We start from the raw sequence: 12,008 nt of genomic DNA, 5'->3' as shown, positions 1-12,008 counted from the left end.
GTGCCACAGTACCCGCCCTTGTGCCACTGTACCCGCCACTGTGCCACAGTACCCGCCCCTGTGCCACAGTACCCGCCCCTGTGCCACTGTACCCACCCCTGTGCCACTGTACCCGCCACTGTGCCACAGTACCCACCACTGTGCCACATTACCCGCCCCTGTGCCACAGTACCCACCACTGTGCCACAGTACCCGCCACTGTGCCACAGTACCCGCCCCTGTGTCACAGTACCCACCCCTGTGCCACAGTACCTGCCCCGTCCCTGTCATTTTTAAGGACTCAGAAGGTGGTGTCCCCAGGAGTGGGACAGATGGGGAAGAAGTGGCTTTTACAGCACGCTTCACAGCTCGGCACTGAGGCCGAGTTCCAGGTTGGACCCTGCCCGTCAGCAAGGTGGTTGTTGCCTCTGCTCAGGAGCTGCTTCGTCTGTAGACGCTGTAAAACTGAAGTGTTCCGGGGTCCGAGCCCGCGTTCAATACAGACAGACTCCGCAAGGAGAAGGAAGAATGACTGACTCGCCTTTTCTTTTGGACAGACCTCAGCGCCAGAGAATGGCGGGAGAACAGAAACCTTCAAGTAACCTCCTGGAACAGTTTATCTTACTAGCCAAAGGTACCAGTGGCTCAGCCCTCACTGCTCTCATAAGCCAGGTGTTGGAGGCTCCTGGAGTGTACGTCTTCGGGGAGCTGCTGGAGCTGGCCAATGTGCAAGAGGTAGGAGTGGTTTCCAAGCAGTTTCTCTCCTCTTCTTCATCGCAAGCCTTTCTGTACTCCTGGTTTCCAAGGACCTCGGTGCTGAAGTCCTGTGGACCTGTGAGCTGCTCGGTCGAGGGACGGATTGGACTTGGTGAGGCAGGGAGGAGATGAGGATGATGACTTAGGCACCTTTCATTCAGTATTTGCATCTGAACTTGGGGAGGATTAGATTGGCTTGCTAGGAATATGAAAGATAGTGAGAAGACTGAATTATCCTGATAAATTAGAAAAAGTTGTGCTTTAGGCATGGGCTGCTGTTGAATAGGAGTAGTTTCAGGGATTCTTCAGACCAAAACTGCACCTCTAGTGCAATACAGATAAGGAAGATTGGTCAGGGACCTACAGAGCGGAGAGGCATTGCTGTTGCATAGGAGATGGGCGCGGATAGGACTGCGTTGTTGTGCTGAAACAGATGTGTAAAGATGGATGTGAAGAGCTGGGAAGTAGTCTAGTTTTCTTTGCTTGTTTATTGTTAGGACCTTGAGTTTCCAGTTCTGGTCATCGTGTCTCAAAAATGAAAAGATTCCCTGAAGAATGACCAGATAGAACAGAGATGTAAAGCAATGTGCAGTGCACTTTCCAACCTCTAGCTCTCACCTGGGACACCTGTGTTTTTATTTGCTTTTGAGGGAAGTCTGCAGACACCTCTGTTGCTTGGGGGTGGTACTCAGGCGCTCTTGGTGTGGTGGTGGGCGGGTCTGCCTCTGCAGTACCACAGGCTCTGCGGGCCGTCACAGGCGCAGACCTGGCTGGTTGTGCCTTTAGATCGTGTGCTGGATGCTGCTGAGAGTGGGTCTGGCATCCTGTTGAGCGTGTCTGCATACGCGTGGTGGCTGACTTGGCTGGGCCGTTCATCGCCTTCATGAGCACCGTGATGCCTTTGCAGCTGGCTTCCGGTGTGATGCCCGCAGTCAGTTCTCCATGACCACCTATTGCACAGGCCCATGCATGGCTCCTCTCCCGATGATGGCCAGAGATGGAAAGAGGCACTGTAATTTTTTTTCTTTTTTCCTTTCTTAAATATTTATTTGAAAGTCACAGTCACACAGAGAGAGGAGAGGCAGAGAGAGAGGTCTTCTATCCACTGGTTCACTCCCCAGTTGGCCACAGTGGCTGGAGCTGTGCTGTCCAAAGCCAGGAGCTTCTTCCCAATCTCCCATGTGGGTGCAGGGGCCCAAGGACCTGGGTCGTCTTCTGCTTTCCCAGGCCGCAGCAGAGAGCTGGATCAGAAGTGGAGCAGCTAGGACTCGAACTGGCACCCATATGGGATGCCTGCACCACAGGAGGCGGCTTCACCCGCTATGCCACAGCGCCGGGCCCTGCCCTGTAATTCTAAATTGTTTTATTATTATTATTAATTACTCACAAGTTTCATGTTTTATTTAGCTTTCTGACTTTGTGCTTTGCCTTCAACACTTTCACAACAGTTTTCTGCTCCTCGATAAAGAAAGCACGCTTGATCCTGTCTCAGACGCATTTAGCACACACGGAGCCACCATAGGCCCTGCTGACATGTTTTTTCGTTTTAGACAATCTCATCAGGACTTTAGGTCTCACAACACAAACTCTGCCTGGGCACACGCCACATGCAGAGTTTGGTGCCTTCCCAACCTTCTTAGTAGAAAGGTAAACAGTCTGTTCCCAGGAGTTGGGACAGTCTGGTTTTGTTGGAGGCCGTATTGCAGGAGAGCCTCCGGTGGCGTGTCGAATGCTGGACCGTCGTGGCCGCCTCTGAGCACCGTCCCGGAAGAGGAAGTTTATTATTTTTTAGAAAAGATTTTATTTATTTGTTTGAAAGGCAGAGAGAGAGAAAGAGAGAGTTACCTTGCATCCACTGGTTTATTCTCCAAATGGCTACAACAGCTGAGGCTAGGCCAAGCAGAAGCCAGGAACCAGAAACGCCATCTGGGCTTCCATGGGCAGCAGGGTCCCAAGTATGGGCCATCCTCTGCTGCCTTCGCTGCCACATGAGCAGGGAGCTGGATCAGAAGTGGAGTAGCTGGGACTTGAAGCAGCACCCCAGGACGGGATGCCAGTGTTACAGGTGGCATCTTACTCCCCTGCTTCACAAAGCTGGCCTGGGGAATCGTTAGCCTCGGTGTGCCTTGCTTGCAGTGAGTGAGCTCTGTGGAGATCTGCTCTGCTGTGGTCACCATTTCCTTAGGGCTGAATACATGAGCTGACATGCAGTAGGCTTTCAGTGCAAACTGCTTGCCAGAGATGGAAATCAATCCTGTAAGGAAGAGTTAAGGAAACTGGGTTCGTCTTCAGCAGAAATGGCAGAAGGGGTAATATGTTCGTTCAGATTCATAAAAAGCCTGAACAAATATGTACAGGTTTTTAACTGGAAGATTGGCTAAGAGGAGATGGATGAAAATTAAAACTGGAAAGATCTTATTGACTTAGACCAGCGGGAGAAGTTTTAGAATATCTGCTCTAGAGAAAATGGTCTGCTCCGGCTGGCTTCGTAATGTTTGCCTGAAAGATGGTAACTAGATTTGATGCTCTTTGCCAGGCCAGCTCTCTTCTACTTTTTTTTTTTTTTTTAGATTTTATTTATTTATTTGAGAGAGTTACAGACAGTGAGAGGGAGAGACAGAGAAAAAGGTCTTCCTTCTGCTGGTTCACTCCCCAAATGGCCGTGATGGCTGGAGCTGTGCTGATCTGAAACTAGGAGCCAGGAGCTTCCTCTGGGTTTTTCACCCCGGGTGCAGGTGCCCAAGCACTTGAGCCATCTTATACTGCTTTCCCAGGCCATGGCAGAGAGCTGGATTGGAAGAGCAGCAGCCAGGACTAGAATTAGCGCCCATATGGGATGCTGGCACTGCAGGCAGAGGATCAACCTACTGCGCCACACCGCCGGCCCTCTCTTCTACTTTTAATTCAGGGACCTCACGAAATTTGTGGTAACCTGGGAAGGTAGACTGAGGTATTAGGATGCCACACTCTTACTGGGATGCTTAGCAAATCACCTTTCTCTCTCCATGCTGTGTTTTTCCATATGTGAACCAGGAGTGTAGCTACCAGTTGCTTTTTAGTGGTCTGAAATTATGAATGCAGTTCTTGGAACTTCTTTTAGAAAGTGGCTACAGTAGAATAGTCCTGCTGTTGGTAGCTGTAGAACCCTACTTGTCATCCTGTCTAAACTGTAGAGTTTGCCAGGTTAGAAGAGGACAGGAGTGTTTTTCTGAGTGAAGGAGACATTCAGTTAGGGCAGTTGAGAGCGGAGCCGTTCCAGGCAGTACAGTGGCTCCTTGCCGTCAGCACCAGTGAAGAGTAAGTCATTTTAGTGAAAATTCTTACTGAGAGCAGCCTGATGTGTTGGTTGCCTGTCCCAGCCTGGCTTTTCTTCACATCGTATGCTGTGCTAATCTCTCCCAGGGTTCACAGTCCACATGCAGTCCTGACACGTGGAATCAGCCATAACCCTTGTTCAGTTTAGGTTGATAGGGACTCATGCTGCACCTCCTGAGCTGATGTGAGGACAGGGCTGTTTCAGTCTGTGTTCTAATGCAAAGGGGATCCTGAGAAAGTGTAAACTGTTTGCAGTGCTTAATGCTCTGCGTGTGTGAGTGACACACACAGAGGCGGCTATTGGGCATGCCATGTGGCGTGTAAGAAATCTTCCTAAGTGGGAAATTTTAAGTTTAGGGCTTTAATAATCTGATTTTTAAAAAAATATTTAATTATTTATTTGAAAGAATTACACACAGAGGTGGAGAGGTGGAGAGGTGGAGGGAGGGAGAGAGAGAGAGAGAGAGAGAAAGAGAGAAAGAAAGACAGACAGACAGACAGACAGGTAGGTCTTCCATCCTCTGGTTCACTCCCCAATTGGCCACAATGGCTGGAGCTGCACCGATCCAAAGCCAGTAGCCAGGAGCTTCTTTTGGGTCTCCCAAGTGGGTGCAGGGGCCCAAGCACTTGGGCCATCCTCCACTGCTTTCCCAGGACACAGCAGAGAGCTGGACTGGAAGAGGAGCAGCTGGGACCTGAACCGGTACCCATATGGGATGCCAGCACTGCAGGTGGCGGCTTCACCGGCTACGCCACAGCACTGGCCCCCGATTTGTTTTTCTTCCCAAGAATCAGAGAGCTGGAAGGGACTCCACCTAATGGAACAGTATGGAACAAACGGCCAGGGCATCTTGGCAAGGGGGTCCCCCATCTTCGGCTTAATCACTGCAGTGACTGGAGACGGCTTGATCTGTGCTGAACACTCTCTTCTTCTCTTCAGCTTGCGGAAGGAGCCAATGCTGCGTATTTGCAGTTGCTGAAGCTGTTTGCCTACGGAACGTACCCTGATTACCTAGGTGAGTTGGTTAGGGTCCTTCTAAGATCTGTGTGCTGCATGTCGCTGTGTGGAGGCTCGCTGAGGTTCCAGGGTGAAGGGCAGGGGAATAGTTTCCGTTCTGCCGAGCTCTGTGGGCGGCTCCGGGAGGAGTGTCCCTTCTCACCTTGTGTTTTACCCAGTGGGGACTGTCTGTAAGCTCGCCTGTGATTAGTGCCCCTGTTTACTTTCCAGGTGAGATTCTTGAGGACTGGTGTTTGTAGGGTGCTAGCAGTGCTGCGAAGTGTCGGAATACCCGCTTGTAAACTCCTTCAGCATGTTATCAATTCAGTGTGTTATCAAAACAGTCGCTGTGTTTAAGGACACTTGGAAAACAAATTAAGCAGTGACTCACAGCTGAGCCCCCATTAAGCTGCCATTAGCACTGCAGCTCTGGGCTTGTTCCCCTTTGGCTCATGTGTTCTGTTATGTGAGTGCCGTCAGGTTGTGTGGACAGTTCCTGTCTTGTTCTCCCACTTAGAGGCGTCTAAGTCCTTGGAATCATTTTTGATGTACTGTAATCTTTCCTGGCCTGTTCTCATACAGAGCATGGGAGTCATTATACATTAGAATCTTGCTATCAGGAAAGTCCAGATCCTAGCTTACCTTCCGCCCTCACATTTTTGCTAGATGTTTCTGGTGCTGTGACAGCCCTGAAGCTGAAGGCCTTCCCTGCCACATCCCTGATGTTCTCTTCCTTCACTGTACTCACCTCTGCTTGCTGCATGCTGCTGTTGGCCTGGAGTTTGCTGCTTTTGGGATACCAGTTTCTCCTGGCCCCCACTTTGTTCCATGAGTGGGTCCTCCGTTTCTCCCCGTCACTGAAGAGGCAGCATTGCAAAGCTTTGGAACCAGACTGCCTGCATTGTGTTCTAGCTCCAGTTCTGCTAGTTGTGTGTCCTTTAACACTTAGTCTTTTCACTTCAGAGGCAGAGAGAGCAAGATAGAGCTCTCCCATCTGCTGATTCACTCCCCCAAATGCTTGTAACACTCCCTCAGGCAGGGACCAGAGCTAGGTGTCCCTCGTGGGTGGCAGGAACCCAATCAGTTGGGTCATCAAGTTTGTCTCCCATGATCTTCTTTAGCAGGAAGCTGGATTCAGGGGCCAGAGCAAGGAATCAAACCCAGCCACTCTGATGTGGAATGCAGGTGTCTTAGCTGCTGGGCCAAATACTTCCCCTTCATAATCTTGTGTACTTCAGTTTCCTTACCTGTAAAATGGCAGTAGTAACACAAGTCTGTAATTCTTTGTGCTCCTGGAGATTAAGTGATTGAGAATTTAGAGTTGGGAGACTCTAAAAAGGTAATATATATATGCCTTTTTATGTAACATTCCTGGAGGAATGCAGGCAGCATCTGTTACCAAACACTTTTGTAATTTTGCTGCAAATCAAGTGAATATTCCCAGCACATTGGGTGAAAAGCCTGCCTGAGTACAGGTCAGGAGTTGCCACCAGATGAAGTTCAGCACCATGCTTTTTATTTTTCATCAGTCAGGATTCAGCTTTTTTGGAATCCAAATTTATGGCTAAGGGATTGAGGCTACCTGGGCTCTGTCTTGTGGGGGGGTTGTGAGGATTAGCTGGGGGTGTGTCCACGTGGACCGGTGTGTGATCCACACGCCGTGAAGTCAGTGCTATGTGTTAGCACAGCTGTTAGTGTGACTGTCGGTGCTGACATGTTGCCCGTCCTGCGAGTCTCAGACCAGTCTCTGCCATGGAGCTTTTCATTCTTGCAGCTCCTGCGCTTCCAGATGAGGCTGTGCCCACTCCCTCTTGCTCGCTCTCTCCTTTTCTCCTTCCCAGATGAGGCTGTGCCCACTCCCTCTTGCTAGCTCTCTCCCTTTCTCCTTCCCCTCTCCTCCACCCCCAGCTCACCCTCCTTTTTCCCTCTTCCTTCCTTTCCCCCTCCAGCTTCCCTCTCTCTGGTAGTTTATTCAGCCTTGCGTTTGCAGCTATTGAAACATCTGATTGAAAGGCTGAGGACAGCTCCAGGGCCACTGAGTTGCTCCTGCTGGTGGTTGTGCAGTGTAGCGGCCCTGACAAAGCCCGTCTTATTCATCCTGATTCCCTGAAGACGGTGCATTGCACAGAGCACCTGCTCACTGAAGATGTGTTGGACTGAACTGGACTTCACAAGGGGCTCAACCGGTAGTCCGTTCAGATAATTGTCGTATCATTGTGTTTGCATGCTGACTTTTCAGGAGACTAGGGGTACGAGACTTAAGTCTTGTCTTCCAGAGGACGAGAGTTGCTCATAGAGTGTTTGCCCAGTGAAAAAAGGCAATGTCACGGCAGTGATTTACTAGCAGATTTGGCTTGGGGTGTTGGTGAGCTGATTCCATAAAATAAATGCTAATTTTATTTTGTGTCTTGATTTTTGTGGTGGGTGGGACTGAGCAGCCAACAAGGAGAGCCTGCCAGAACTGAGCACAGCTCAGCAGAACAAGCTGAAACATCTGACCATCGTGAGCCTGGCCTCGAGAATGAAGGTACAGTCCTGACCCCTTTCCCGTCTTCCTCCTCACCCCGAGTCAGGGCTCTGTGGGTGTCATTGAGGGAGCTCCCAGCCACATACAGGAGAGTCGCATCGTCAGTGCACAAGAATTACTTGGCAAAGGAAAAGATAAGATTAAGATGGTGTACACAGTTCCTCCACACCCCATCCAGGAAGAGCATGCATGGCAGTGGTTGTGGTCAGTGTGTGCTGTGGTGCCTGTGAGCTTCTTGCTGTGCTTATATGAGGCTGCTGTTTAAAGATTCCCTCTTTTCAAACAACAAAGTATCTCAGCAAGTTCACAGCTTCATCTGCTGCTTGGTGCACAGTGAATTGTGCCCTACTGGAGGAAAAACTTGCTGTGTTGGATTCATTTTTAATATACTGCCTTTTTCTGAGATTCCCCAGGTTTGTTGCACTGTTTGGAGAACGCCTTCTTCGTTGGCTTGAGGGCTAACTTGAGGGTATCACGGTTCACTTTAGACCCTCTCCTTCCAGGAGATGCCACGCCCCTACCCCTGCGCACGCTCTGTCCCGGTTGGTTTAGAAGAAGCTTGCGGCTAGCTACTCACAGCTGTTAATAAGAGGGTCCGCATTCTGTTGATTAACGTTTGGTTTTGGCTCTCTGCCTGACCTCAGCCTAGCTGTGTAAGATTTCCTGGGGCTATGTGGAGAAGGTTTTCTGTTTGCATTTCCCCTCAGTGATTGAGCTTGAGCATTGTGTATTTGTTCGTGGGGTTGCCATTTCCATTGTACCTGGTCTAGTCACAGATTTCTGACTCTGGCTGGCATTTCAGGTGGGAGGCCTGCTTTCTTGTCCTGACTGTGGGCTCACAAGTAGAAGTAGGAGTGACTTTCCCTCATTGCCGCAATCCGTCGTTGTAAGCCCCTCTGCCGGCCCTGGTTATCACACCTTTAGCCTTAGAAAACCCTTATGGGTTTGTTTACTGTTAACGACTTCTCTTTGTACATCTTTCTTCTGTTTCTACAGATTTGATCACTGTGTTAATTTCAAAACTAGTTGTGATGTGTTGGAGGATTTTTCAGACAACTTGCTGTGTAGATCTGTTTTCTGGGAGTCATGCAGAGTGTTAGTACAGTCTCTCTCTCTCTCTCTCTCTTTGCATTTTCCTATATTTATTGTTATTTTAAATTTTAGTTTCCTTAGGACTATTTTATAGTTTGTTTAATCATTGTCTTTTTTTTTTTTTTTAATTTGACAGGTAGAGTTATAGACACAGAGAGAGAGAGAGAGAAAGAGAAAGGTCTTCCTTCTGTTGGTTCACCCCCCAAATGGCCGCTATGGCCGGCGTGCTGTGCCGATCCGAAGCCAGGAGCCAGGTGCTTTCTCCTGGTCTCCCATGCAGGTGCAGAGCCCAAGGACTTGGGCCATCCTCCACTGCCCTCCTGGGCCTCAGCAGAGAGCTGGATTGGAAGAGGAGCAACCGGGACAGAACTGGCGCCCCAACCGGGACTAGAACCTGGGGTGCCGGTGCCGCAGGCGGAGGATTAGCCAAGTGAGCTGCGGCGCCAGCCTCAATCATTGTCTTAATCATTGTCTTTTTTTTTTTTTTGACAGGCAGAGTAGACAGTGAAAGAGGCAGAGAGAAAGGTCTTCCTTTTGCTGTTGGTTCACTCTCCAGTGGCCGCCATGGCTGGCGCGCTGTAGCCGGCACACCGTGCTGATCCGAAGGCAGGAGCCAGGTGCTTCTCCTGGTCTCCCATGGGGTGCAGGGCCCAAGCACTTGGGCCATCCTCCGCTGCCTTCCCGGGCCATAGCAGAGAGCTGGCCTGGAAGAGGGGCAACCGGGACAGAATCTGGCGCCCCGACCGGGACTAGAACCCGGTGTGCCGGTGCCGCTAGGTGGAGGATTAGCCTATTGAGCCGCGGCACCGGCCTCATTGTCTTTTTAAAAAATTTTAAGTTATACAAGTTTCATATATTTCATGTATTCAGATTTAGGACATAGTGACTTAGTGGGAGTCCCTATCCCCATGGATGTTCCAACCCTTCCTCCCCCTCCCTCTCAGATTCCCGTTATTAATTTTTACAGTGATCTGTTTTCAGTAAACTTAGTGCTCGAATAGTTATCCCTACTCCAGGAGTTCAACGAATAGTATGAAGAGAAAGAAGTACAGCCTCTTAAAGGACGCGGGTGGGGAAAGAAAACAGGGTGGGCTCTGAGCTGGCAGTGCCTGCTGGTCACCTGTAGGTGGCGGTGCTGGCCTGCAAGTTTAGCTTGTGCTGTGCTGGGCGAGCCCCACTTCTCTCCACTGTGGGGTCTCTGGAGCTTTGTGACGATCTGTGTTTTGTGCAAAATCTGCAAGTTTTCAGAAGGTGGCGGAGAAGCCTACATTCTCTGCTTTGGAAGGAGTCTGGAATCTCCAGTTATGCTCTCGAGTCTGAAAGAGGAAGGCCAGGTGGAGTCCAGCAGGCAGAGGACCAGGGGGGTGCCTTCTTAGATGGCTTGAGGTCTTGTTTGAGTCTCTTCGGCCTCACAGTTCACTTTTCTCTGTGCCCTGGATAGTAATCATTACCACTCACCTGCATTGCCCACGTCCGGAGGCAGCTGTTGGGTATGTGAGTAATGCCTGCATTTTGCTTAATGCTTACCAGATGATTTTTATAACTGTCACATGGCCTTATCTACAGTGTATTCCCTACTCCGTGCTGCTGAAAGACCTGGAGATGCGGAATCTCCGGGAACTGGAAGACCTCATCATTGAGGCTGTCTACACTGACATCATCCAGGGCAAGCTGGACCAGCGAAACCAGCTGCTAGAAGTGGATTTCTGCATTGGCCGTGACATCCGAAAGAAGGATATCAATAACATTGTTAAGACCTTGCACGAATGGTGAGGCTGAAAGAGGGTCCTTTGAACCTGTGCTTGCAAAAATGTGACCTGTCGGTGTCAGCTGAGGGTTGGCCTGGGGGCTGGAGCCTAGGGACCGTGAGCCACAGAGTGTGACCACGGTGTGACAACAGCCATGCAGTCCCAGGAATCATTTCAGGCCATGCATGGAATATTGGAGAACTATGGTGTGGGGCAGTGGTTCCCCTTTTCAGTGGGGATACGTTTCAGGACTCTGGTGGATGCCTGAAGCTGCAGATAGTGCCGAACCCTGTGCGTGCAAGTGTGTGTGTGTGTGTGTGCATATATATACATACATACATACTTACTGTGCTTTGTTGTCTATACGTGCCTGTGATAAGGTTTAATTTATAGATTAGGCACAAAAGAGATTATCAACAACAACTGATAAAATAGTTACAACAGTGTACTGTAATAAAGGTCATGTGACTGGTTTCTCTGCTTCTCTCTCTCAAAAGGTCTTGCTGTTTGTACTCACCCTTGTGTTTCCCCTGATAGTGTGAGATAATCCAGAGCTGGTGTGAACGAGGTGAATGACCTAGGCATGAGACATAGCGTTAGGCTCGCACGCCAGGGTTCCTTGCACACAGCACTGCGATGCTGCAAGCGCTGCTCAGGAGACAGGTGGCTGCTCAGTGGCTAACAGGCAGGGAGTATATGCAGTGTGGAGGCCGGAGCGGCCAGACAAACGGCGATTCACTTCCCTGGTGGGCAGTAGCTGCGTGGCGTGAGGTTTCATCAGGCTGTTCACAATGGCACAGAGTTTAAAACTTACAAATTGTTTATCTGGAATTTTTCATTTAATGTTTTCAGACCATGGTTTACGGCAGAATGCAAAAAGAATGGGGGGCTGGGCATTGGCCTATAGGATAAGACGCTGGTTAGGATGCTTGTGTCATACATTGGAGTACCTGGGTTTGACCCCTGACTTCAACTCCTGACACAGCTTTCTGCTCATATGGAGCACAGGGGGGCAACGGGATGACTCGTGTAGTTGGGTTCTGCCGCCTACATGGGAGACCTGGCTTGAGTTCCCAGCTCCTTGCTTTGGCCCCAGCCAGCCTCAGCCCTTACACGCATTTGGGAAATAAATCTGTGATGGGAGATATTATCTCTCTCTCTTTCCCTCCCTCTCTCCCCCTACCTTCCCCACTATTCCCTCCCCTCCCTCTCAGCCTTTCAAGTAAAATCAAAAAGGAAAAAAATTTTTTTAAATACTTGAAACATTTGCATTTAGTCTGTTTTAACAGAATTTCATGGGCTGGTGTTGTGGGGCAATGGGTTAAGCTACCACCTGTGATGCTGGCATCCCATTTGAGTGCTGGTTTAAGTCCCACCTGGCCAGGTCCTTGTTAGAGCACCTGTGAAGGCAGTGGAAGATGGCCCACATTCTTGGGCCCCTGTCACCCACTTGGGAGGCCTGGATAAAGCTCTTGGCTTCAGCCTGGCCCAGCCCCAGGTGTTGCAGTCACTTGGGGAGTAAACCAGTAGATGGAAGATTTTTCTCTTTCTTTCACTCTTTCTCTCTATAACTTTGTCTTTCAAATACATAAAT

At 49.8% G+C, this 12,008-nt stretch overlaps 1 protein-coding gene across 3 annotated transcripts in view; it reads left to right on the top strand.

The window, feature by feature from the left end:
* Nucleotides 1-12,008, top strand: part of COPS7B (COP9 signalosome subunit 7B) — a 35,148-nt gene that overhangs the window by 6,248 nt on the left and 16,892 nt on the right. For 2 of the 3 annotated variants that reach the window (XM_051848099.2, XM_070070064.2), the window contains 4 exons: nucleotides 537-714; nucleotides 4,991-5,066; nucleotides 7,486-7,574; nucleotides 10,233-10,435. In XM_051848099.2, the coding sequence (XP_051704059.2) occupies nucleotides 553-714; nucleotides 4,991-5,066; nucleotides 7,486-7,574; nucleotides 10,233-10,435 (530 nt within the window). In that variant the 5' untranslated portion in view covers nucleotides 537-552. Of the gene's footprint in view, nucleotides 1-496; nucleotides 715-4,990; nucleotides 5,067-7,485; nucleotides 7,575-10,232; nucleotides 10,436-12,008 lie in introns of those variants that run through there. The other variant, XM_089329738.1, reaches the window with a different exon arrangement.

The sequence above is a fragment of the Oryctolagus cuniculus genome, chromosome 3, assembly GCF_051225735.1.
Source record: "Oryctolagus cuniculus isolate XC-2025 breed Fujian yellow rabbit chromosome 3, ASM5122573v1, whole genome shotgun sequence".
Classification (NCBI taxonomy): Eukaryota; Metazoa; Chordata; class Mammalia; order Lagomorpha; family Leporidae; genus Oryctolagus; species Oryctolagus cuniculus.
This window is presented reverse-complemented; position numbering and strand designations above follow the sequence as displayed.